The sequence below is a fragment of the Podarcis cretensis genome, assembly GCF_951804945.1.
Source record: "Podarcis cretensis genome assembly, chromosome: 4".
Lineage (NCBI taxonomy): Eukaryota > Metazoa > Chordata > Lepidosauria > Squamata > Lacertidae > Podarcis > Podarcis cretensis.
Window position 1 is genome coordinate 33691457 of NC_137173.1, and position 25876 is coordinate 33717332.

At 43.0% G+C, this 25876-nt stretch overlaps 1 protein-coding gene across 4 annotated transcripts in view; it reads right to left on the reverse strand.

Moving 5' to 3' along the window:
* The window catches only part of BOC (BOC cell adhesion associated, oncogene regulated), an 85796-nt gene that overhangs the window by 29204 nt on the left and 30716 nt on the right, over window positions 1–25876 (reverse strand). For all 4 annotated transcript variants that reach the window (XM_079973419.1, XM_079973420.1, XM_079973418.1 and 1 more), the window contains 2 exons: window positions 10946–11126; window positions 9587–9865 (listed from right to left, as the gene is read on the reverse strand). In XM_079973419.1, coding sequence (XP_079829545.1) covers window positions 9587–9865; window positions 10946–11030 — 364 coding nt within the window. In that variant the 5' untranslated portion in view covers window positions 11031–11126. The remainder of the gene's footprint in view (window positions 1–9586; window positions 9866–10945; window positions 11127–25876) is intronic.

A 25876-nucleotide genomic window follows, 5' to 3' on the forward strand; every position in this document is an offset into this window, starting at 1 on the left:
AAAGCTTTAACCTTTGGGCAGGTCCACCAAAGGTGGTAGAAAGTGCCTTCAGTCTCATTACATTTCCAACACTTATTATTAGGCAAATGATAAATCTTTGCTAGCTTGACTGGGGTCATGTACCACCGGTAGATCATTTTCATAATATTTTCTTTTAAAGCATTACATGCAGTAAATTTAATACCGGTGGTCCATAATTGTTCCCAGTCAGCAAACATGATATCATGACCTATATCTTGTGCCCATTTGATCATAGCTGATTTCACCGTTTCATCCTGTGTATTCCATTTTAACAGCAAGTTATACATTCTTGATAAATTCTTAGTATTGGGTTCCAACAATTCTGTCTCTAATTTTGACTTCTCTTTCTGAAATCCTATTTTCCTGTCCTGTTTAAACGTCTCATTTATCTGATAGTAATGCAACCAATCTCGAACCTTAGGTTTTAGTTTCTCATAACTCTGAAGTTTCACCCTTTCACCATCGTATTCTATGATCTCATGATATTTTGGCCATTTAGAATCCATATTAAGCTTTTTTACTTCCCTAGCTTCCATTGGTGACACCCACCTAGGGGTTTTACTTTCCAACAAATCTTTGTATCTAATCCAAACGTTGTACAATGCTTTCCTTACAATATGGTTTTTAAAACTTTTATACACCTTTACCTTGTCATACCATAAATATGCATGCCAACCAAAACTATTGTCATACCCTTCCAGATCCAAAATGTCAGTATTCTCAAGAAGTAGCCAGTGTTTCAACCAGCAGAAGGCTGCTGATTCATAATAAAGTCTTAAGTCCGGCAGGGCAAACCCCCCTCTATCCTTTGCATCAGTTAAAATCTTAAATTTAATTCTGGGCTTTTTGCCCTGCCAGACAAATTTTGATATGTCTTTCTGCCACTTCTTGAAACAGTCCATCTTGTCCACAATCTGCAACGTCTGGAATAAAAACAGCATTCTAGGCAATACATTCATCTTAATAGTAGCGATTCGGCCTAACAAGGAAAGTTTCAGCCTTGACCATATTTCCAGATCCTTTTTAACTTCTGACCAACATTTTTCATAATTATCCTTAAATAAGTTCACATTCTTGGATGTTAAGTTTACCCCCAGGTATTTTACCCTTTTTGTAATTTCCAAACCTGTTTCATTCTGAAAACTCTCTCTTTCTTCCATTGTTAAATTTTTTTCCAACACTTTCGTTTTTTGTCTATTCAACTTAAAACCTGCTACTCGACCAAATGTTTCAATTAGTTCTAATACTCTTTTAGTACTAGTGTCTGGCTGTTGCAAAGTCAATACTAGGTCATCTGCAAATGCTCTTAATTTATAATGTCTAACTCCGACCTGAACTCCTTTAACCAACTGGTCCTTTCTAATCATGTTTAACAAAACCTCCAGGACCGATATAAAAAGCAAAGGGGATATTGGGCAGCCCTGTCGTGTACCTTTTTCTATAAGTATTTCTTCTGTTACCACGTTATTTACAATTAATTTGGCCTTTTGTTGAGAGTATATTGCACCTATACCGTTTTCAAAACCCTGTCCTACCCCCATCCCTTGGAGATTCTTTTTCATAAAAGTCCAACAAATGTTATCAAAGGCTTTCTCCGCGTCCACAAAAATCAAAACTGCTTTCCTATTAATGTCAACGTCCAGCAGCTCCAAAATGTCTATAATGTTCCTCACATTGTCTGACATATGTCTACCTGGGAGAAAGCCTGTTTGGTCCTTATGAATCTCTTCTGCCAACACTCTTTTCAATCTTTTTGCCAAAATGTCTGCAAAAATTTTGTAATCCACATTGAGTAAAGATATAGGGCGGTAGTTTTTAACCTGGTTCTTCTCAGTCTCTGTTTTCGGTATAAGTGAGATGAAAGCCTCTTTCCACGATTCAGGTGCCTTTTTCCCCTTCAAAATTTCATTGCAAACTTCCTTCAATGGTTGTATCAGCCATTCTTTCAGCATTTTGTAGTATTTGGCCGTCAGGCCATCTGGTCCTGGTGATTTTCCCAATTTCATATTCTGAATGGCACCCTCTATTTCTTGTTCTGTTATTTCCTCGTTTAAAATCCTTTTACTTTGTTCTGAGATTTTTGGTAAACCGTATTTTCTGATGAATTCTTCTATTTCTTGCTCGTTAGTTGGCCCTTGTGCATACAATTTCTTAAAAAAGCTTTGAAAACAATTGTTAATCTCGTTGGGTTTGTGGATAATCTTTCCATCCATTTCTAAACTTGTTACCGTATTCATTTTCTGCCTTTTTTTCAATTGCCATGACAGAAGTTTCCCACATTTATCCGCTGATTCAAAAGTTTTTTGTCTCATTTGCTTTATCTTCCATTCTATTTGTTGGTTCATGAGTTCCATGTATTGCATCTGATGAAACTTTATTTCTCTCAAAATCTCATGGGACTTTGGTTTGGACCTCAACTTCTTCTCTCCTTCTTTTATTTTTTCTAAAATTTTTTCCTTCTTTTCATTTTGTTGCTTCCTCTTAATAGAATTTTGTTGAATTAGGAAACCTCGCATCACGGCTTTGCTTGCGTCCCAAATTATTCTTTTTTCCACATCTGTTTTCCTGTTGATCTCAAAGTAATCTTTTAATGTTTTAAGGGCCTTCTTATGGATCTCTTCATCCTTGAATAGGGTGTCATTCATTCTCCATCTAAAGGAACCAGTTGTTGTTAGTTTCATCTCCATCTTGACCGCATTATGGTCGGAGCACGTTTTTGGGCAGATTTCTACTTTTTTTGTTCTTGACGCCAGACTACTAGAAATCCAAATTTGGTCTATTCTTGTCCATGTCATTTTTGCTTCTGAGAAGAAAGTTCCCTCTCTCTCTAAAGGATTCTTTGTTCTCCAAATGTCAATCAAGTCCATTGTTTCAGTCATTTCAAAAAAGATCCTTGGTAGTCTCCCTTCTTTCGAAATCACTTGTCTCTGTGCTTTATCCATGTTTGTTGAGACAACTCCATTCATATCTCCCATCATTAGGATTTTATAATCTAAAAAGTCAACTAATGTCTCATGCAACTTCCTAAAAAATTCAGCCTTCCCTTCATTTGGGGCATAAACTCCCACAATTAGTATCTTTTCTCCTTGAATTTGTATTTCAATTGCCAGGTATCTTCCTTGTTCATCTTTAAATATTAATTTTGGAGCCAACTTTTCCTTTGCATAGATCACCACACCTCTTTTCTTTACTTTGTCTGATGAGATGAATTCTTGACCGAGTCTCTTATTTATTAGTAATTTCCTGTGTATCCTGGCAATATGGGTTTCTTGCAAACATATTATGTCTAATTGTTCTTTCTTCAAAATGTGAAAAACCTGTCTTCTTTTCCGAGGAAGGTTCAAACCATTACAGTTCCAACTAAGGAGTTGCAGAGACATTTTGTATTTAGGTAGCTGTTCCTCCAACTGCTCCAAGCTTCTGCTCTTCCTCCGATGGTGGTAATGAAAGTCCAAATGACAAATTTGCTATATCGGGTGGTTCCCTCTCCTCCACGGTTCCTTTCTGCAGATCCTCCAGGTACTTCTCTAGAAATAGTTCTTTGTCCTGAATTGTTTTTATTTTAATCTTCCTTCCATTGAAGTTAAAGGACAATCCTTGTGGAAACTCCCATCTGAATGGTATGGTGTTTTTCTTCAGCAGGTCTACTAAACTCTTGTAATATGTTCTCACCTCTAAAATGTATTTAGGAATGTCCTTAAAAATCTGTATCTGACAATTTTGGATCACCAATGCCTTTTGATAATGCAAATTCAATATTCTATCTCTTTCTTCTTTTGATCTCAATGTAATTAGGCAGTCCCTTGGTTTTTTGTCCTGCCTTCTACCCAGTCGAAAGGCTGATATTATCTCAAGTTCCTCATCTTCCTCCCATTCCTCCTGCCAAAAAGTTATGATGTTCTCTGTGAGAAATTTCACAAGGTTGTCCCCTTCCCCTTCAGGCACCAATCTAAATTTTAAATTCTTCTCTTTACGTTGAAGTTCCAGTAAGGAGAGGGCTGCATCATGCTCATTCACTTTTTTAATAATAGGCCCAAATTTTTCCCTTGTCTCTTCAGCCGTTATTTTTGCACTTTCTGCAATCTTTCGTGTTTCTGAACTTTCCTGAATTAATCTATTTATAGAATCTGTGTTCGATGCAACACTAGCCGTATTCACATCCAACCTTGTTGTCAACTCTGTTAATTTTTTAGAATTCTCTGTCGAAAGTTTTGTCAATGCTTCCAGGGATTGATTTATTTTAAGTAGAGCCTGAGTCATAGGATCCATAGAAGCTGGTGTTTTTTCCTGCACAGCTGCAGTTCCTGATATAGAGGCCCTTTTCTTGTGAGATTGTTTTGCTTTCTGCCTTGTTACTATCTCTTCTGTAGGGGCACTCATATCCTCAAGGTCGTTTTCACAGAGTTGATTCCCAAGTGGAAAATCCCACTGTTACTTTTTCAAGTGCAACAGTTTCAGATAGAGCCCTCTAGAGGGAGCATTCAATTGTATCCAAATGGCAGAGATAGAGGAAAACAAAGAAGCAAGGAAGTATAACAGTAGCCAAAAGTTTCCAATATCCAAATTGTAATGTCTCTATTTTTCTATGTGGCCAAAATGCAGCAAAGTACATCTAAGGTCCGATAACTTTTTTGCAAACAAGTCCCCACTTCTCAAAGTTTGACAGTCCACGTCCCGGTGTCTTGTTTGGGCAGCCCGACCCCAGGGGATTTGGCAATGGAAGGTCTTAATTGTCCATTAATTTTCCAGCAGGTTAACAACGTTCCAATCCCTTCCCCCCTTCTCCTGCCAATCTGGGGGGAGGTTTTAAGTCCGATGTCAGTTTGACAGCTTAAAAAAATTAGAAAGGTTCCCTTTAAGTGCAGCTTGATTTTCGTTGCTTTATTCCTTCTGCAGTTCCGGGGAGGCAGACTTCCTTAATTTTTGCCTTTCCCGTTTTCAGCCAAATTTTTTTTTTTTAAAGTCCCGTTACTTTTCCAATCTTACTCACGGGTGTTGTGGTCAAATTTCAATTGCAGGAAGGAATCGGCGCTCTCCGCTCATGGCGACGCGGCTTCACTCCGCTAGCTGGGTGACGACTCTCAGCACCGCGCTTACCCCGATGCCGCTCAGAAGCCTTTAAAAAGGCTCCCTCACAGTACCGGGGGGCGCAAAGGGTGCCCACCGAATCTCCTTTGTTCACAGGCTCCGCGCCTGTGATTTTAGGGGTCCCCCGCTTGCCGTAGCGGGTAAGACCCGAACTAACGGAGCAGTCCTGCCTCGGAGCTCGAGGCTCGGACCGCCATTAAGCGCTGGCGCCGACCGGAATGTTCTGGGGGTTCTCATAACTTGCCACCAGAGCCCATTCTATAGGGCACATAGGGGAAGAGAGGGAAACTGCAATGTGCAAGTGGAAGTCCTTGCACAGGGCTTCTGCTGAAAGGGTTTGTTACGTGAATCCAGCCAGTTTTAAACAGGGTTCTTCTCAATCTAGCTAGTTGGAGGCAGCAAAAGATCCATTTCGGAAGGAGGGACATTGCATTGAAAATACTGTTTGAGAGAATCCTTCTGTACTTTGGCTACAATGAACCCTTCTAGCATTCCATTTGTGTGTTTAGTTTGGGGGTCTTTTATTCCAATTTTTGCTCAGAGGCAGAAAACAACTAGGATTCAAGCAACACTGAATACAACAAATGTAGAGTGCTGCATTAGTCAGGAGGGTACCGATTAGGTCAGTTCACTTTGGAATATGAAGCAAATGAATTTCTCAAGCATCCCTGTCCTTGTGCACAGGATTTCCTATGCAACCATCAGAGTCAGAAACAGGTAGTATTTATCAGAGAATGCCAGTTCACATGCAACATTTTTCCTTCATGAATAATATAACTGCAACAAATAAAAGATGTACACTGCCATGTCTGAAGATTATTTTCCTGTATTTATCTTTGCTTGGGAGCGGCTGCACACATTCACTAGCTAATATGAGCAACTGCAACTCTATTGTTGCTTTAACAAGTCTACCATTTCCACATTTCCTTCCCTCTGTCAAGGACTATATAACAATAGTCAATTTATCTCTACGTTTAAAAAAATCTGCTAAAGGAATTAACTGCTAGTCTCAACTAGTTCTCCAAAGTAGCCTGAGCAGGGACCAGCTCAAGGGTGTCAATCAGCATCTCTGCACTAAAGGCAGGCATATCCCAAGGCTAAAGTTCAGCTGCCAACATGTCAAAAATATTGGCAGGGATAATCCCATTCAGACATGGTGCCTTTGGGAAACAGGAGGGGCGATGTGTAAACCTCGTAAGAAACCTTAAGACGGAGATATAGTCTCTAACATACCTTCCAAGAACCAAAGGAGAATTAAAAAAAAAATGGAGGGGAGGAATCCTGAATAAAGATTCTTTTAGATCCATCTTTGTTTGACAACCAGGGATGTCTACCCACATCCCCTTTCTCTTTTTATGTGTCCCTCTGCTTCTCTCTTTCCACAATGGGCCCAGATGCCTACTCTGAATACCTCTGAACAACCTCCATTGGGCTTGAATTGCAACTTCTTTCTCAGCTAAACCCCAACAGACTCCTCAATTTTTTTGAAACTTCTCCACCACATACTGTTCTAGGGCATCCTCAGGGTTCCTACAAGGTACTGCTCTCCTTGCCTATCTTCTGCATCCAGAAGTATACTTCACCTTTCAAACTAACATTTTCCAAGGCAGCTTGCAACAAAACCAAGCCCTTGTTGCTCTGGCCAGTGGCAGAGATAAGGGTGACTTTTCCCTCACTTGTGCAATCCCAAGGGACACAGCAGGCTTCCTTCTCCTGGTGCAGGAGAGCAGGTTCTTGCAGCTACTCATTCTCTGTTTGATGACTGGGGCTAGGCTAGTCTTGCCCTTTCCAATGTGTCACTTTCCTTGGAGGGCTGGTGCCAGAGGCCAGTGCTCTTTCCCTTTACACCTTTAGTCTCAATGACTCCAGCATCCTTCCCCGAAAGAACGAACACAAGAAGTTGTCTTATACCAAGTGAGATTGTTGGTCCATCTATCTCAGAATTGTCTACAGTGACAGTGGCTCTCCAGGATTCTGACTGGATTCTTTCCAAGCCCTAATTAAAGATACCAGGGACTGAATATGCAACCTTTTGCATGCAAACCATGTACTTTGCCACTAAACCTTGCATCACATAAGCCCACCTTTCTGCTGCCTACCTGTCCAGCTCTCTCAATATCTAAGAGGCATTTTGCCTATTTGTGTTCACGGCCTTCTCTCAACAACACGTGGAGCAAATGTTCAGCAACTAGAATACAACAGAAATTGGATGGGCATCTTTTGAACAGATATCTTTTGACTATCTCTGTGTTTACAAATGATAAGACATAACAGATCTTCTTGCATATTATGTAGCTTATCATATTCAGTCTGTCAGTGTTCACTTCATACATGTAGGGAATAAAATTACCAGTTGTGCCTCTTCCTTTCATACATAAAAGAGAAAATATTGTGATTATCTTTTATTTAAGCAAATTTCATTTTATGCAAAACAACAAATGAACAAACACTCACGATAACATTAAACTATTGTTTTAAAGGCAATAATTCAAAACCTGTAACATACAGACTCTTCACTAACAATTCAACATAAGCATACTGGCAATATGGTTACATAGTAAATCAACTCTTTCCTGTCAACCTGGTTTGAAATGGCACATGATCTAACAATGTACAAATTTAAGCCAGGCTGAAGAGTAGGGGGAGTATGGTAGTATTGCTGCCCAACACTGGGAAACAACTAGAATGGTGATGTCTGAACCCAGGTTTGTGGTTTGTTTCCCATAAACAAACCACAAGCACTAAACCAAGAGCAAACCTTGGTTACTACTCATGGTCTGGATTCAAATGTCATGACAAGCCAGACTCTGAGTTGTTTCTTAGTGGTATGGTGGCAGCAAGGGAGGACTGGGGCAAGAACCATTTAGCTGTTGTGTGCATGAGCACACTGCACATTCAATCACAGCTTGTTCTTAACTATGGCTTAATGTAGCATGCAAGCAGGATTGGCGAGTCTTGGAGTTTTCCAGTAAATATGTATGGAAGTTTAGCCTGTATCAATGGGCTCAAATTCAAAGTGACTTGGTGGAAAATTTTATGTGTCTCCAATTCACATAAGCTCTAGAAAAACAGGTGTTACTTCCTCGTCTGTGTACACTGGAAACTTTGAATCTGGACATCTGACATCACGTTCTTGGTAGTTACTTTTCTCCACTTTTCTCTAATAACATACATTTCTAATTTAATTATTTCACGTGGAATCTAGGAAAATATGTGTTCTGGGTTTTTTTCCATACTATTTTCACAGTCTACATTTATTATTAGCAAACAGCATACATTGTGCTGAAATATACCAGCCTCATTTAGTTTTTACATACAAGATTATTTAATAATCACATATTATTCCCAACTATAGCTACTTCTGAAAGTGAATATTGTAAATGGCCTTTTTGTGATGTAACATCACTAGCTAACTTTGCTGTCTTCTTAATTTTAATTAAAACCGTTTTATTTCAACAGCAACAGTTTAGAAAAGCAAGCTGGATCTGTGGACCAGATTTTATGGATGTTCAAGGAGATTTACTAGAAGCTCTGCTGTGGAAGCCTGACTCCCCTCATTCACTGAGGCTGGAAAGGATAGCCATCAGCCAGGTAGGCTGAACAATGACCGCTTTGTCCAAATAAAAAACATTTGAGGGAACACTAGAAAGGCCCATAAGCAAAACAACTGTGCTAAGAGGCTGAGCAAGCAGCACTTTCCCAGTCCCTGTTAAATGCAAACCATGCTCTGAGTAATCTCATCCACCTTTTCACTCCCCTCCTCTATGAGCCCACAAGCAAAACACAGCCCCCATTCTGCTCTGGAATGCACTCTCCGAAACTTAATCTAACTGCAGAGCTCACTTCAAATCCCCAAAAGGCTTCAACCCAATGGCAGACCCCTCCCATGGAGCCTTGGAGCTGCTGTTCCATTCTCCCTCTCTAACCCGGCCCAACCTAAACATTTCACTTCTGATTAATATCTTGATGACAAGCCAATAATTCTTGGCTTTGAAACAAAACCAGCCCCTGTTTTGCACAAATGTATCTCCTTCAATCTTTTAGAGGCATATCTCCTTTCTCTATTTCCCTCCACACCCTGTGGTGCCCTGAAGAGGGAACCCTCCTGATACTAGTCAAGACAGGTTACTAGGCAGTTCTGTCCTATGACTCATACACATAATAGCATTTACCTTGTGGGCTTGCCATGTTAGAACTCTTGACTCTTAAACAATGCCAGCATCCCAATCTGAGTATCCTACTTAGTCCTATTTGTGGGAGTGCCTGTGTGAGGTCAGACAAGTACAAGGCGCTCTTCTTCACTCCAAAATGAGGCTTGTGGTGAAGCATATGTGTAACCCAGCATGAGGCCAGCATTCACATTCAAAATATATCCTATGTCTGAGAATGAAGGATGCTTAGATCATCTGATTAGCACTGAATCAGGCAACTAAAGACAATGCGTTGTACATTGAGGAAAAGAAGCAAAGCTACTCACTAGCTAATGTTACCATGGCTGGAACACTGGCAACAACACCTTCAGGCACACGGGCTATGCACTGGTACCGGCCCACTGTGTTGTTGTTTAAGGATGCCACGGTAAGCAATCTCTGATCAATATGGATCCCCAGGATGTCATCTGAGGGAAGCAGCTCCTTTCCATTTAGTCTCCAGGACACATTTACAGTCAAGGGCTCAACCACACACCTCAAGCTGACCAAGCCACCATACTTCTGGACCACAGAAGCAGGCTGCACGGTGACCTGACGAGATTGACCTGAAAAAGGAGGACAGTTGAGAAATCCTCATGAACACTGGTTTACAAAAGGAAAGTAGATCTACTAATACTGTAGGTACCAGCTATCAACATTCTAATCACAGTCACATTGCTTAGGCTTGTCATGCATTAACCATTCTGAACAGAATTCAATAAAAATAGAACAAGATGATACCACAGGTTGAAGGCTATTGGCATTTGGTGGTTGGTTACTTATTAGTAAGATCATAAGAATACATCACATTCAACTGTTGAGACTTCACCTTAGGGATATAGATCTTCATTCTCAACAAGGGCACCATGCTGAGTTAATGTGGCTTTATATGTAGGTAAAGGCATGTTCCATCACACACTACTCTAGCTGCCTTCTCTCTCTCTGTCCTGCCCTCTACTTCAGGAGAGACAGTACACATAGAGAACATTTGTAATACTCTGCTTCCATAGTGAGAGAAGCAAAGTACTGTCCTATGGTGACTAAGTAAAAAAGCAGTACAAAGTGGAATGTAAGAACTGTCTTGCTGAATCAGATCAAAGGACAACATTCTGTTTTTAACAGGGATATACCGTAGCCCTGGAAATCTCATAAATCAAGAAAGGCCTCTTCTGTTATTTTGTCCCCATCACTTCATGGTTAGAGGTATACCACTTCTGGAATTAGGTGGGTTTGCCATTTGGCTCCTCACCCATAGGCAATTGCTGCTCACTCCAGGTGAGCAGCAAATTTCATGACTCAGCAATGATTCTCAAATGTTGACTTGGGATTTGAAAGCAGTCCTAAGTGGCTGAAAATAAGGCTACAGAAAAAGATTAAAGGGAGGGCAGCATTTGAAAGTTGAGAAGTAGGACCAATCCATAAGCAAAATGGAAATAAAGTTGAGTCCTTGAAAATGCAGCAGCTTAATAATAATAATAATAATAATAATAATAATAATAATAATTTATACCCCACCCATCTGGCTGGGCTTCCCCAGCTACTCTGGGCGGCTTCCAAAAAAATATTAACATACTGTAATACATCAAACATTAAAAGCTTCCCTAAACATTTATTAGGGGGAAATGGGGGGGGGGGAGGACACTCACCCAAATTTGCAATGCAACCAGCAGATGCCAAGAGCAAACAGATGATAGCAGTCATTGGTCTTTCCCCCTCTGATATCATGGCCATCCCATGCAGAGGAGTCTGGAGCAAAAGATGCCAAGTGAAGTTCCCATAAGCTGCCCCAGAGGACTTAAGGGTGGAAATTCAGCTTTGTGAGGTGCCCTGGATGACAGGGAGATAAGAGATAAAATAGTAGGTTAGTCAAGAGTCAAGAGAATACCGGTAGTTTTTTTGACACACATCAACACCCAGAGTCAGCATTTAGTCCTCAGAGGATGGAATCACAAATTTAAAGGCAAACATGGATAGTTGTGCCTCTTAAACCCTAATAAGTGAAGGCGGCATTCCATCTTGCCATGAAGGCAGCTTGAGGTGAAGAAACTAGGTGGTTCCGATCTTATCGCCTCTTTTGCAAGGACCGTTTACAAGAGGAAGTCATAAACATGAATGCAGCGCGGTGCACATTTATCTTCTCTGATGTCGGCAAATCAATAAATGGTTCAGTACAAGATCCAGAAGGTCTCATAGCCAGAGGGTCAAGAAAACTGCCACAATTATACTGCAAATAGCAGTGTCTGATAAAAATGATGAGTATTTAAACAAGTGGACTTTTGGTTACTTGAAGTTAGCAGCAGTAATTGCCTCTTGGAACAACAAATTCATGTAAACTAAGCATATAGAAGCCTATGGATTGTCAATGTACCGAGCTGCAACCATACTTAAGCATTCGGTGGAAGAACATAAGCACTGTTCACATGTTACACTCATGGTAGTGATCAATATGACTGTTTTTCACCACCACCACACACTCCCTTGCAGAAGATCTTTCATTTGTAGTAACATTAATATGTGAACAACACAGTCCTGCTTAGCTCCCATTGTATAAACTCAATCCACTACAAATGAAACATCGCAGTGAACTAATGTGCTATTACGGATATTTTTAGGACATAAAATAAAAACAGGTCCGATCAAGTGCAGCTTAAATAGTTTGTTTGCCAAGTTCTGTTACCTCTTTACTTGGCTGTGGTTATAAAAAATATTTTGGTTTAAACAGAAAGACAAATGAATAGATTTCCTCAGCCCCTGGGCTCTTCTTAATACAAACAGATACAATACAGAGAAAAAAACAGGAAAAGAAAAGCTTTTTGGGGAGAAATTATGGTAAAAAGGAGACACAGAAAATTGTCACACAAGGATACACCAGATACTATATAGACACAGTGCTCACATACCGCAGAAAGGAATTTAAAAATAAAATAAAACCAGACCAATATAAATGCATCCAGACTCAGGCTAGAATCCTCACCCCACTGACTTCAAAGGCAGTGTCAAATTAGATTTAGACTTTACTTTGAGCATGGTACTGTCAAAGTAAAGCATTTTAAAGTCATTTTTAACTCCAAGGGAAGAGATATAAGCCCATGCTTCACTCTTCCATTCAATCAATGGAGCTTTAAAATTCTCAACTTTGACTGGATTGAATCCTTCATTATCCCACCAGTAAAGGTGCAACAGGGACAATGGATTAGAGGAAACGAAAAGTAAGAACTTTGTTTTTATAAATTATTTCCCTTCAGGTTAAAAACAATTTCCTGTCCGTGGACTGGGGGCATGGAAGTCACTTTCATTAAATCAACGACTACACTATTGGCAGAGATTAAGGAGGGGGAGAATCAGATGCATGAGGTGTAAAAGCTAATATCATCAGCATTACCTATCCCCATGCTGCTCAAAAGTGTGTATATGTGGAAAAATCTGTATACACTGTGGAGAACAAGAAGAGGGATGGAGGAAGAGACAAAGGAAGATTGAGGGAGTCCTATAATAGTAACATTGGCAGCTATAGAGGTGTTTGTTGATTAGAATCTGAAGGTTTTATTGAGGAAATGCTGCCTGCAGCTCCAGACCCCCTGCTGCTTAAATAAGGGCCAGCCAAGCAATTCTTGTTACTACCACACCATCTGAAATTTATGAGGAGGGTCCTAAATGAAAAACAGCCCATGTTTCAGCTGCTGGGCATGAGCAAGCCTTTTGCTGCAACTCGAGGAATGGATGAAGGACAATGGGGGAAGGGAGAAGGTGTTTGGGGAAAGGAGAAATGAAAAGGGAATTCAGACAGGCAGGCAGAATTGTCAAAGCCTGTAAGGTGGTTTCCTGTCTAAGGGCAACTGCAATTCTGCCAGGTCTTCAGTCAAAGGGATTGACGTATCAAAGTTCTACAAGCTGAGTGAACTGGACTGTGATGCTATGAGAAGTGATTTGGTAGTAATTCCCACTGAACTTATGAGTAAATAAGGGTAAGATCCCACTGCATAAAACACAACCAAGAGTCTGTACTTTTCAGTTTTTGCCCCTGCTTAGTCACAGGTACAATTTTGACAGAAACAAATAAAGAAACACTTCAAGGCTACGGCATGGGGGAAGAAGAATGACTACTCCTTTTAACTGTTAATATCTTGCTCACCTTTGAACTACTTCAAATGAGAAAAGATGTAAGGGAAGAGTGCACGAGTTATGTATTTTATCGTGCAGGAAAATAAGCAGACATTGCAAAACTTCCATTAGGAAAGTCTAGGTTTTAAATGGGCTGCCAAACAAGATAGTCTTGACTCTGCCACTTTTGTTCCTGTTGTCAGGTACCAAAGAGAATCTATTTACGAAGCTGAACTATGTTCCATATTGACCATGTATTAGGCTGGATTGATAAAAAACCCAACCAGAAATGATGTCCCATTCTTGTCATAGAGGCCAGCCAGCAGCAGGATGCTGCAGAGAAGGCATGCCCACAATTAGTCATGTGCTCTCAGCCCATTTCTGAGGGCTGAAAAAAACGATAGAAAAGAAAGCTTTTTTAAAAAAGTGTAGGCCAAGGATGTAAACCAATCCATTAATCTTCTCCACTTTGGTGACATTTACAAGGAATCTGAGGTGGCAGACCAGTTTATAACATCAGCCCTAGATACGCCACTCTTGAAGACTGATTTTAGAAACAGGAAAGCCAAGCTAAATACACAATTTAAATGTTGTGAACATCAGACCCCATAAAATGGACATTTTAGGCTTCCTTCTTGATCTGAATATAGTAATCTCTAATTATTTTTTGTTTGCATGAATTAGTTTTGTCTACAGGTATACAAAACAATTAGTCTGCATCATTGCTCATGGTAATTAAAATAAGTGATTATCTGCAAGACAAGATTTACAGTAGGTCACTTGCAAATCAACTAAGATTACAGGTTTAATTTCATTTTTTGTTTTAATGGTTGGATCACTATTGCTTTTATGTTTTCTTCTATGCTGCTTTGAGCATCTCATTTGTGAAGGGGGAAAGCATGGGGCATTTTTTCAGAAGAACAAAATAATGTACAGTATTTGGAAAAAAAATAGCTCATTGATCTCAGTAACACATACATTTCCATATATGTTAAGGACAATAGGTCATGACCATAGGTCAAGTAAGCCCACACAGAATAGTGACACAAATACTTATGGAATAGCTCATTAACTGACCACATTAAGACCAGCTGTTAAATTGCTACTTATGGTTTCTCCCATAGAGGTGAGACTGTGGCTGCATACATGCCATACCTTTGAAGCACATTTGTCCCCACCCCCCATGAGAATCCTGAGAATTGTAGTTTACGCTACATAGAGTTGTAGTTTCCAGCACCCTTAACAAATTATAGTTCCCATGATTCTTTGGGGGTGGGGAAACATGCCTTAAATGTGAGTAGTACAATGTGAATCCTTCTTAGTGAAAGCTTAAGGTTTATGACATTTAGAGAATCTCCTGAAACTTAAGCCTTATTCAGGTGTTCTCCCTTCTGCAATTACTGCTGAGTGAGAGGAAAAGTGGGACAACAGTTGCTGGCCCTGCCCCTCCATCATGATTCCCTAACCACCTTACACACACTGAAGAGGGAAGGTCTGATGTAGGGCATCTGCCCAAGCAGAGTTCTGAATCATGGAGCGAGCCTAAACACATAGAGCAGCCTCCCCAATTCAGTTTTCCCCACCCTCCAATGTGTGGAAGGTGATGAAGGGGACACAACAGTAGGGTCAGAGCCATCTAGCGTGGCCCACTGACACTCCTCACAGAACTATAATTGCATGACGAAGAACACCCAAATAGGGCTTTTGACAACAGCTGTTTCTCAGTAAGAGATCAATGAATAGGTATTGCTGTATTCTTTCACATAACTGACTTTTGAATAAATATATAATTTTGGTGTTTTCTATGCTTTACAGATAGACCACGAATGCATGCTGCTATTGTTAACAATTCTTGAATTTGGTGGGTATTGTAGGACAAAATGTAAAAAGTAACAATGAAGGAGGGGAAGAATGAGATGTGAAAGCTCAGGTGTTTTAAAAAAAACAGGTGGAAACTCTTATTTTTCCCAGGTCTTCACACCTACTGTACTGTATTGCACAATCACAAATCAAAGACATACATTTCTATGAGAAAAAACAGCCAAGAGTTTTGTAGCACTTTAAAGGCTTAACACATTTTATTAAGGCATTAGCTTTCATGATGAAGCCCACAAATGCTTATGCAATGATGACATTTGTTAGTCTTTAACATGTCACAAGGGTCTTTGTTGATTTTGCTGCAACAGATTAATGTGGCTACCCACAGCCCTGGAAATTTACAGATTAGGTTGCCCATTTGACCAAGTGATAAAAAGCAGAAAAATTATGTTTCAATGTTAGTCAGTGTATCTGTATTAACACACATATATTCATATAATCAAATCTTCTCTAGCTGTTTTGATAGTCTACAAGAAAATTGAAAACTGAAAGCATTTAGGACCATCATGCAACTCTACCACTGAGACCCTCCCTTGCTTATAGACTAAGGACTGAAGTAATTATGGCACGTGAATGCTCTCTTGCAACCCAGAAACCAATGTCACCAGCTAAAGCGACAATTGCCTATCACAATTGTGTATGATAGGGGACTTCCACTGATAATCTAATATACTTAATATCCCAGTCCCAAATTCATAGCGTTCTCAGGTACAAAGCGGCCTTAATCAAAAGCAATGCTGGCGTTCTTGCATCATGCTTCATTTCTTTCTACCCTCTTATCCAAAGTGAGATCACAGTAAAATGGAATAGTCAGTTTACCCCTTGCGTTGCCCGCCTTCCACACACTCTGGAAACTGCCTTAGCCCTATAAAGGATAAAATCTCCTTACTAGAGTGGGAAGGGGGGGGAGAGATGCACTTCCTTTCTTCTATATATTTCTCTCCCCACCCAACCCCACACACTTAATTTTCACTCCTCTCCCCCCCCCCTTCAATTCTGTATAAATTCAATTTGACAACCCTGCTAATTGGATAAACGTCGTTCCCTATGCTCCTTTAAAGCAGTTCTCTTTTCTTTTCTTGTTTTTGGAGGGTGATTGTGGCTGTTCTTTAACATGAATTCCATCTGCTTTATTTCTCCTCTCCCTATTCAGCATCCTTCCTGAATATTTATGAAGTGTTTTGCCATCCCCCTTCCAACCTTCCCTCCTTCCTATCTCCTTTTGCTCCCTTCTCACCTCCCTCTTTCCCTCCTTTGGCCAGCCAGCCCCACTCCCTCCCATGTTCCTTCTTCCTTCCCAGCTTGGCTCAGTTATTCCCTCTCCTATCTCTCATTGCCCCGGACAATAACCTTCCAAATGCCCCCCCCCACCCCGCTTTAGATAAACACAGGCAGTGTCAAGTGTGAGGAGAAGGGGGGAGGGAGTTCAACTGCCAGTCAAGCCTCAGGTCTTCAATGAGGCCTAGAGGCCTACGCTAATCTGCTGCATGCTTGCCATATGGGAGCTGTGTTGCCCTGGGAAACGCTAACAGGCAGAACGGAGCTTAATAGAGTCCATATTCATTGTAATGCAGTGAGATGGCTCGAGGGACTATTGCCCCTTGGGTCTGTTTTCATTCTTCTGTTCCCTCTCTTTCTTTCTTTTTCCCTCCCTTTTTCCCTTTTTCCTCTTTTCAAAAGACAAGGTCCCTGGAGAGCTCTAATCTGGAGAGGCTGGGGCTCAGTGAAGGGACAGGGTTTGGCGCTTGCAGAAGGGAAGAAAGATGGCTGGGAAGATGAGGAAGTGGAGTGGACAGTAAAGGAGCAACTAATAAGCATGCCGTGGGCCAGCTGTCAAGATGTCCACAATGCCTCCTCTTCGTGCAAATACCTGTGCGCAAAGGCGGCGGGGGTCCCTTTTCACCATAGGAATCCTTGCCCTTCGCAGGAATGTTGCAAACTTGGATGACTTGGGTGGAAGGTGAATACAGATTACCATTTAGCGAGTGGTAGTTTACTAGAATTAAGTACAAATCCACAGGGAATGCCACAGTATCCAGTCAAATGGTGAGCAGGATTTTATCAGTTCTCTGAAGCCCTTGCTTTCTGGTGAAGCCCAAGGATGTGGTAAAACTCTCCTTGCCACATGTAAGTATGTTATAATGAGTTTACAAATTAAGACTGTGGTATATATCCACGATAAAGGTAAACTGCGTCAAGAACTAGAATGGTCAAGGAAATTACTCCAGAAGATAAAAGCTATCAGAAGCAGGCACTGCAAACCAATTCAGAGCTGAAGAAGATGGCTAACCTTTTCTCTCTCCGCTCAAAGGGACTGGATTTGCAATAAAATGCCAAATATGTTTCTTTTTATTAATAATGCTTTCTGCAACCCAAGCACTTCCTGCCACAGCTCCATACCGCAAATGAAATCTTAACTACAATTCTTCTCTAATGGCTCTCTCACTCTTTCCACCTCTAACTAATGAACATGTTAATGACACAAGTGAGAATACATAGCCCGCAAGCACTTACATAAGGGATGATAAACTAAAAATAATTACAGAATGCTGTCATATCTCGTAATTCTTAGCTCTTTAACTCTTACCAGATTTCCAGCAGCAGCTTAACAAAAACTGGCCTTCTATGTCCACAATAACTTTCAACAAAACTGAGAACACTAATCCCCTAAAACAGTAAATAACTGGTTTTTTCCTATTTGCAAACTCAAGATTTTTGTTCTATTATGGTAAAGAGAGTGTTTAAATAACCAGAATATTGTAAATAAGGTAAGACAATATTCACCCTGTGTTCCAAGCATGGAATGTGTGGTATTAAGCACTAAGGGAACGCTGCATATCAGTACTAATAAATTACAAGACCAATTCACACATCGCTTTTACCATGGTAAAATGTCAGTTCTTTCAAGCTACAGTGAAGTCATTCCATAGCAACAACAACAAAAATCACGTCATTGTGCCTCCAGTGCAACATTTAGTGATCTACAGCATACGAACAGAAGTGGATTATCAGTTTTCATAATACAATAGCATGAAAACACCTTCATTACTAGTCTTCTGTATGTTATCTTGTCCAACAAAGAAGTTTAAATCTCATTTCTGCATATCTAGTCTGAAAGGATTTTTGTTAGCCGTAAATCTAAGATGAAGGTAAAAATTTTGAGGAAAGGTGGGATTAAAATTAAATACAAGTAAGTAAATGTAGGACTTTGTAAAAAAATAGGTAGCATCATCTAGAAAGGAAGGGATTTAAGAGGACTTTAGACCTTTCTACATGTAAACAAACCATTCCAGCCAGGAGGACCCCTGGTGGAAAGTTAAACATCTGCATCCTTCATCTCTTTTGCTGTGTCTTCATTTCATCCCTCCAACATCCACAGATTATACAACAACCTGGAATAGTCTAGAAGTTACTTTAACTCCCAAGACAACTAGTTTTACTATCACCAGACCTGTATCAAAAGTGGCTCAGAAAACCAAATGGGTTGTCAGATCACCAACCAAATCCCAGCATGTGTTGACTAAATATTATAAAGAGAGATACTGTATTGGTTGTAGTTTGGACTGCATGAAAAACTTGACCTGAAGACAGAGGTCCACAAATTTGTCCTGGCTTACTTGATGGCAATTATTTGTAGTTGCACTGAACCCTCCTGCCCCCAACCCCAGAGGAAAGACCAGGTCTCTCTCACTATTATTAAGTGCAACATTAATGTTTCCATGTCTCAATGTATTTTTGGTTACAAATGCCAGCAAGTACAGTGCAGTACAGTACAGTACAGTACAGTATATCTAGAAAACTTTTGTGATTGGATAGGAATATAGGAAGTTGCCTAACACCATCAGACTGTTTGCCCATCTAGCCCAGTATGGTCTGCTCTACTAGCAGTGTCTCTTGGAGTTTTGCCTTTCATAACACAAGCGATTGAAATAAGGGATTCTAAATACAAAGCATGTGCTCTATCATTGAGCCATAGTCTCTCTTAGCAGGTATGACATACATATGTGTATAGTTGTGTTTGTGTGTAGATTTAGGAAAAATTTGTATGTATTAATTTAAAAATCTAATTAATTCCAAAATTTAGAACTATTCAGCATGAAAGCTGCAATCCTAAGTAAACTTACTGTGTAGTAAGTAACACTAAGTAGTAATAAGTACTACAAACTTACTAAGTAGTAAGTAGTACTAAGAAGTAAGCACCACTTATCATCATCATCATCACCACCACCACCACAATTTGTATACCACCTGTCAGGGGTTCAGGGAGAGAGGCGCAGAGGAGGGAGGAGACCGAGAGTGAGGGAGAAGGATTCCAGCCTGACGAGGAAGAGGACGACAATGACCCGAGATGGTCCATGAGTCCCTCCAGTGAATCGGAGGATTCCCAAAAGGGAGCCCCCCTGGTCAAGCCAAGGGGAGCCCAAGGGGGAAGCAGTCAGGAGCAGGGGAACGTAGGGGGAACCGCCAGTGGGAGTTGGAGATCGAGACCTGCTTCTCCACCGGAACGGAGTGAAGAGGGTGGAGTTACCAGTGTGTCGGGAGGAACAGAACAAGGAGCAGAGGGGGGAAGGAGATCGGGGCAAGACGTCCTGCCGGAAGGGGCGGAAAGCAGTACCGGGAGCAGTGTGGCTGTTGAAAGGAAGGTCAGGAGCAACGTACGCGCGCCAAGTTCAAATGTGGAGGCGCGCGGAAGTGGGGAGAGCTCTGGGGAGGAGCCTGGTGCTAAAGCACGAAGGAGGGGGCAGCAGGCAGGAGAAGACTCAGCCTCTGGGGAGTCCCGGAAAGAGGGAACACAGGGGGGCAGGAAGACCCTGCGGAAAAGGAAGGAGAGGAAAAGGTGGAGCAGCACAAGCCTCTTAAATTGGTGCAGGGGAGGGACGGACTCAGAGGGGACTTCTAACATCTAAGGGTAACAGATGTGGAGCCACGGAGTTTGGATGTAATGACGACAATGATCTTCAATAAAACCTTTTGTATATAACTTGGACTGGACTTTGGTCTCTTGTGAGCTGGGACCCAGGGTGGCTCTGACAGTAAGTCCCCTCCAAAGAACGCAAAAATTTTTTTTTGCAAAGCTCACGAACGGTGACAGCCATGAGTGCGGAGGAGCAGTTGACAGCTCTGCGAACTACAGTTTCCGAACTCACTGCTGCAGTCCTTGCGTCTCAGAAGAAGCATGACGAACTGGAGAAGCGCTGCCAGGACCTGCAAACCAGGTGGGAACGTGCAAGCAGGGAAGGGTTCCCAGGGTCCAGATCAGAAGGGATTGGACTTGGACGGAGGGGGGGCAGCCTAGTCACCCACTTCGATGGGAACCTGAAGCACTACCCCAGTTTCAGAGCAGACGTTTTGTATGCATTGCACTTGCTTCGTCATGACTTTAAAGATGAGGAGGAGAAAGTGGGGTTTATTGTTTCTCACTTGCATGGGCCGGCCAGAGACTGGTTGCGCAATTTGTGGCGTGAAGATGGCCCTGCCCGCCGCGATGCAGATGAATTCATTAAAGCAATGGATGCCTGCTTCCAGTCAACTGTAGATGTGGATCTTGCACGCAGGGAAATTTTTGGATTGCGGCAAGGCAAAGCCACTGTGCGTCAGTACCATTCCAGATTTTTTGCTTTACTGACTGCGCTAAGCTGGGAGAAGGATTGTGCACCTGTGAGGGATTTGTTCTGGGAGGGGCTCAGCGGTCCCATTAAGGATGAACTTGCCAGGGGAGACAGACCCCAGACCCTGGAGGAGCTTGTGCAGAGGGCTTTGGCGATTGGGATAAGGCACGAGGGACGTCCTTGGCACACTGAGGAAGAACGTCAGGTGCGTCCACCAGCGAGGACGTCTTCTTTCATCCCCAGGGAGTTCAGTCAGTCACATCCTTCGCCACTGGGAAGGCAGGGGGAGGAGCCCATGGAACTTGGTGGTGCTAAGGCTCAAGCAACAGCCAGAGCCCCAGCTTCCGGTGCAGTAAAGACACAGCCTCCTAGAGGGACCAGGAAGTGTTACATTTGCGACAGTGCACAGCACATGGCGAAAGAGTGTCCCCAGAGGCTGCAGAAACACACTGCAGCTTTAGCAACTGTTGCAGCAGAAATGATGCAAGCAGAGCAACCTCAGGGAAACGACAGTGCCTGGCTGGAAGCAGAGCTGCTGGGGCTCAGCCAGGCGAATCTGTAGAGCAGTCCCCAGCGCTTTTGCAACGCACAGACCCTTTACCACCCAAGCCAGTACACCAGAAGCCGGCGGGCTTGCTGGAACCACTGGAAACACCACAGCAACCGTGGGAGAGGGTGGCGCTGGACTTCGTCACTGACCTGCCCAGTTCCAGAGGCAAGACGGCGGTACTGGTGGTGGTGGACTTGTTCACCAAGATGGCGCACTTCATTCCCTGCGCGAAGGTGGCGACGGCGGAACAGACCGCCAAGCTCTTCATCGACCACGTGTTCCGGGCGCATGGGCTGCCGCGGGCCATCCTGTCCGACAGGGGGCGCCAGTTTATTTCCAATTTTTGGCAGAAGCTCCTAGGTATCCTGCGCGTCAAGATCAACCTAGCGTCGGCAAGACATCCACAAACCAACGGCCAGGCCGAGAGGGTCAACGCGATCATGCAGCAGTACCTGAGATGTTATGCAAATCAGCGACCCACAGCTTGGGTGGACTACCTACCGATGGCGGAGTTTGCCTACAACAACACGAAGCATGCGTCGACGGGGGTGACGCCGTTCTTCGCGAACAATGGACGTCATCCCAGGACCTTCCCGGGGTTCGTAGCACCAAGAGAGGGGGAGCCGCAAGAGGCCGACCAGTTCGCTGCAGAACTACAAGAGGTGCACGAGGAGCTGCGGAGACATTTGGAGCTAGCCAAACAAGCATATAAGGTGCAGGCAGACAAAGGCAGAAGAGTGGGAGAGGACATCCAGGTGGGGGACTGGGTGTGGTTAGCGGCCCAGGCGATGCCAACCAAGGCGTTGGCCAAGAAGAAGCTAGGGCACAGGCAGCTAGGACCATACCAGGTGGAGGCTAAGATCAACCCCGTGGCTTTTCGACTGGCCCTCCCCGAAGGTTCCAGAGTCCACCCGGTTTTTCATAGGTCGGTGCTCACTCCCTACAAGGCCCCGCACAGGTTTCAGGAGTCTGAAACAGTACCGCAGCCACGCACAGAGTCACCTAGGAGGGAGGGATCGCCTAGGGTCGAACCACTCAACGAGGTCACAGAGATCCTGGACTCGAGATGGGGGGAAGAGGGAATAGAATACTTTCTAGTCAGAGAGGGTGCACCAGTCAGTGCCAGTGGGTGGGTGCCGGACTACGCTTTAGACGAACCTCTTTTAAAGGACGAGTTCCATGCCCTTTTCCCACATAGACCCATGCCAGCCGAGTACTTCGATGACTGGCTCTTTACCCCCACATGTTCAGGCAGCACTTTCCACGGCTTTTCTTCAGCCGAGGAAAGAACGCCGAACTCAAACTCGCCCAGGGGATCGTGTTCGGGGGTGGACACAGAGCCCTCTTATTGGTGGGATGAGCAACCAGAGGAAGCCTGGCGCAAGAAATGGCTGAAGGGGCCTTGGCCGGCAGCACCAGACGAAGTAGCAATGGAAGAGGGAACTGCGAACATTTTGGGTGAAGAACCCGAATTCGAACACACGTACACCGAGCTGCCAGCAGAGGTCATGGACGTAGCCGAACTGTATCCTGCATCTACCTCCGAGGAGCTGCAGTTCCCACAACCCGCACCCGATGGGGGGGAGGGGGGAAGGGGGGGCTTCGAGGGGGGGATGGATGTCAGGGGTTCAGGGAGAGAGGCGCAGAGGAGGGAGGAGACCGAGAGTGAGGGAGAAGGATTCCAGCCTGACGAGGAAGAGGACGACAATGACCCGAGATGGTCCATGAGTCCCTCCAGTGAATCGGAGGATTCCCAAAAGGGAGCCCCCCTGGTCAAGCCAAGGGGAGCCCAAGGGGGAAGCAGTCAGGAGCAGGGGAACGTAGGGGGAACCGCCAGTGGGAGTTGGAGATCGAGACCTGCTTCTCCACCGGAACGGAGTGAAGAGGGTGGAGTTACCAGTGTGTCGGGAGGAACAGAACAAGGAGCAGAGGGGGGAAGGAGATCGGGGCAAGACGTCCTGCCGGAAGGGGCGGAAAGCAGTACCGGGAGCAGTGTGGCTGTTGAAAGGAAGGTCAGGAGCAACGTACGCGCGCCAAGTTCAAATGTGGAGGCGCGCGGAAGTGGGGAGAGCTCTGGGGAGGAGCCTGGTGCTAAAGCACGAAGGAGGGGGCAGCAGGCAGGAGAAGACTCAGCCTCTGGGGAGTCCCGGAAAGAGGGAACACAGGGGGGCAGGAAGACCCTGCGGAAAAGGAAGGAGAGGAAAAGGTGGAGCAGCACAAGCCTCTTAAATTGGTGCAGGGGAGGGACGGACTCAGAGGGGACTTCTAACATCTAAGGGTAACAGATGTGGAGCCACGGAGTTTGGATGTAATGACGACAATGATCTTCAATAAAACCTTTTGTATATAACTTGGACTGGACTTTGGTCTCTTGTGAGCTGGGACCCAGGGTGGCTCTGACACCACCCTATACCCGCAGATCTCAGTGCAGTTCACAGCATAAAATTGCAATAAAAAACAAAACAAAATAAGTAATAAAAACAAAAACAGGGCTTACTTCTGATTCAGCATGCTTACGTTTTCACTAAACAATGCAAACATTATGGCCCTCAATTCACACAGCTTCAGCGCTGGAGGAACCATCGAAGCCAAATTGCAATTCTTCTGTTTCAGTTTCTTCTATTGCATACTACGGTGTTTATGAGGTGAATAGAATAGCAGACATTTCATCAAACCATGCAGATAATCAAACCATGCAGCCTAGCCTTCCCCCTTACATGCATTTTTCTAGGTACAGTGAGCTTTTACAAAGATCCCATATACATGCCACACTTGGAAGCCTGACGTGATAATGTCCAGCGAAGCTTTGCTGCTGCTGATTACATAAACTGGTAATAAAGCCTACCTGTCAACCAGGTCACTCTGTGTGTGGGTGTACTGGTTACTTGTTCACAAATAGCCTGCCTATATATCAGCGAGTACCAAGCTCAAGTTTATTCCTCCTTTGGCCAGTGAAGTAGATGAATTCCAACACCTTAAGATTGCCATTTATGGTGCTTTTGCATTTCATGAGTTTAGCAACATATGCTAGCACACCTCCTATGCTGTCCAGTCCCTACCATTGCAATCGTGTCCGCAACACGGTGGGACTTCTCTACGACGGGAATCAATCTGTTTCCTCCTTTGGGATTGTTTTGATAAGTTCAATTTTTCTTATATAATACCACCTGTCAGGAATGTTTATGTTGCTGAGACAAATACAATGCAGACAGTAGTTCTAGTTACCTTCTGTGTTTCAGCAATTAGTATCTCCTCATTTCTACAGACAATGAATATCTGTCATATTTGTAATTGCTATCTATTCTTGTTTCCTCAGTCTATTATGTCCACCAAGGCTTTTTCACTTTCAGAAATCAACTTCTCTCCAACATTGACCTCCTCTATCAGCTAGGAGTGGCTTACTAATAGTAACCTCTATGCATCAGATACAAAACAAAATTGATTGTGGAAATGCATCAAAGATGGCATTTCACAAGACAAATAGAGGTGTCATGTCCCCTTAACCTCCACTGGTGTACATGGTGCCCAAGAAACTTTCACCTGGGCAAGAGGAAGGGCTGAAAGAGATATGGGAAACACGGCCTGTCTGTTCCCAATACAGGAAGGAAGAATATTCTTTGCTCACATAGTTTGCTGGTTTTCCACAGGCATCTGGTTGGCCACTGTGAGAACAGGATACTGGACTTGACAAGCCTTTGTTCTGATCCAGCAGGCTCTTCTTGTGTTCAAAATGCTTCAGATAAGCCTATTCACATTCAGAGGACAAACACTGCCAATCTTTCCATGAATAGTTGGCTGCAAGTGGGTAGATCGTGTCCATAGTTTGTTTACACTGACATTTTCATTATTCAGTTTAGTTTTTCTTATCATGAACTTGGCACAATAGTAGCATCACTTAGCTTGGGTTATATACCAATACCGTGTATGTACTTATGGAGAACTCAATCTCTTGAGTGTGGATCTTTATGAATCCAAAATGGCATCTTCCATGTACAAGAGCGGTATCAATAGTAGTTGGAAGAAAACCTGAGGTCTGCAGAAGTATAAGGGGAAACAACCCCACAACCGCCCAATGATGGCCGAGTATGCTCAGTGGTGAGGAAATACTGAACGAATGCTGGAAACGGGATGGAAAACCAGATGGAAGGGAATGGAGTATCAGTATGACTGGAACAATGAACAGGAGTACTCCGCACTACAACAAGTTGTGGCAGATCCCACTTATGGGCAACCAAATTGTCAAAGTGACCCTCTGAATACTGAGCCATAACTTGCTAGCTAATATGGAATTATGTTGCTGTAACAAAGGATTTTTTTAAAAAAAATCACATGATAATTGGATCTTAAGTAATAGCCTATTCTATTTTCTCTTCATTTAATTAAAATTCCTATAACATTTGGATGAAATATTGCAGAAATTACTTCCAGCTATCTCAAGT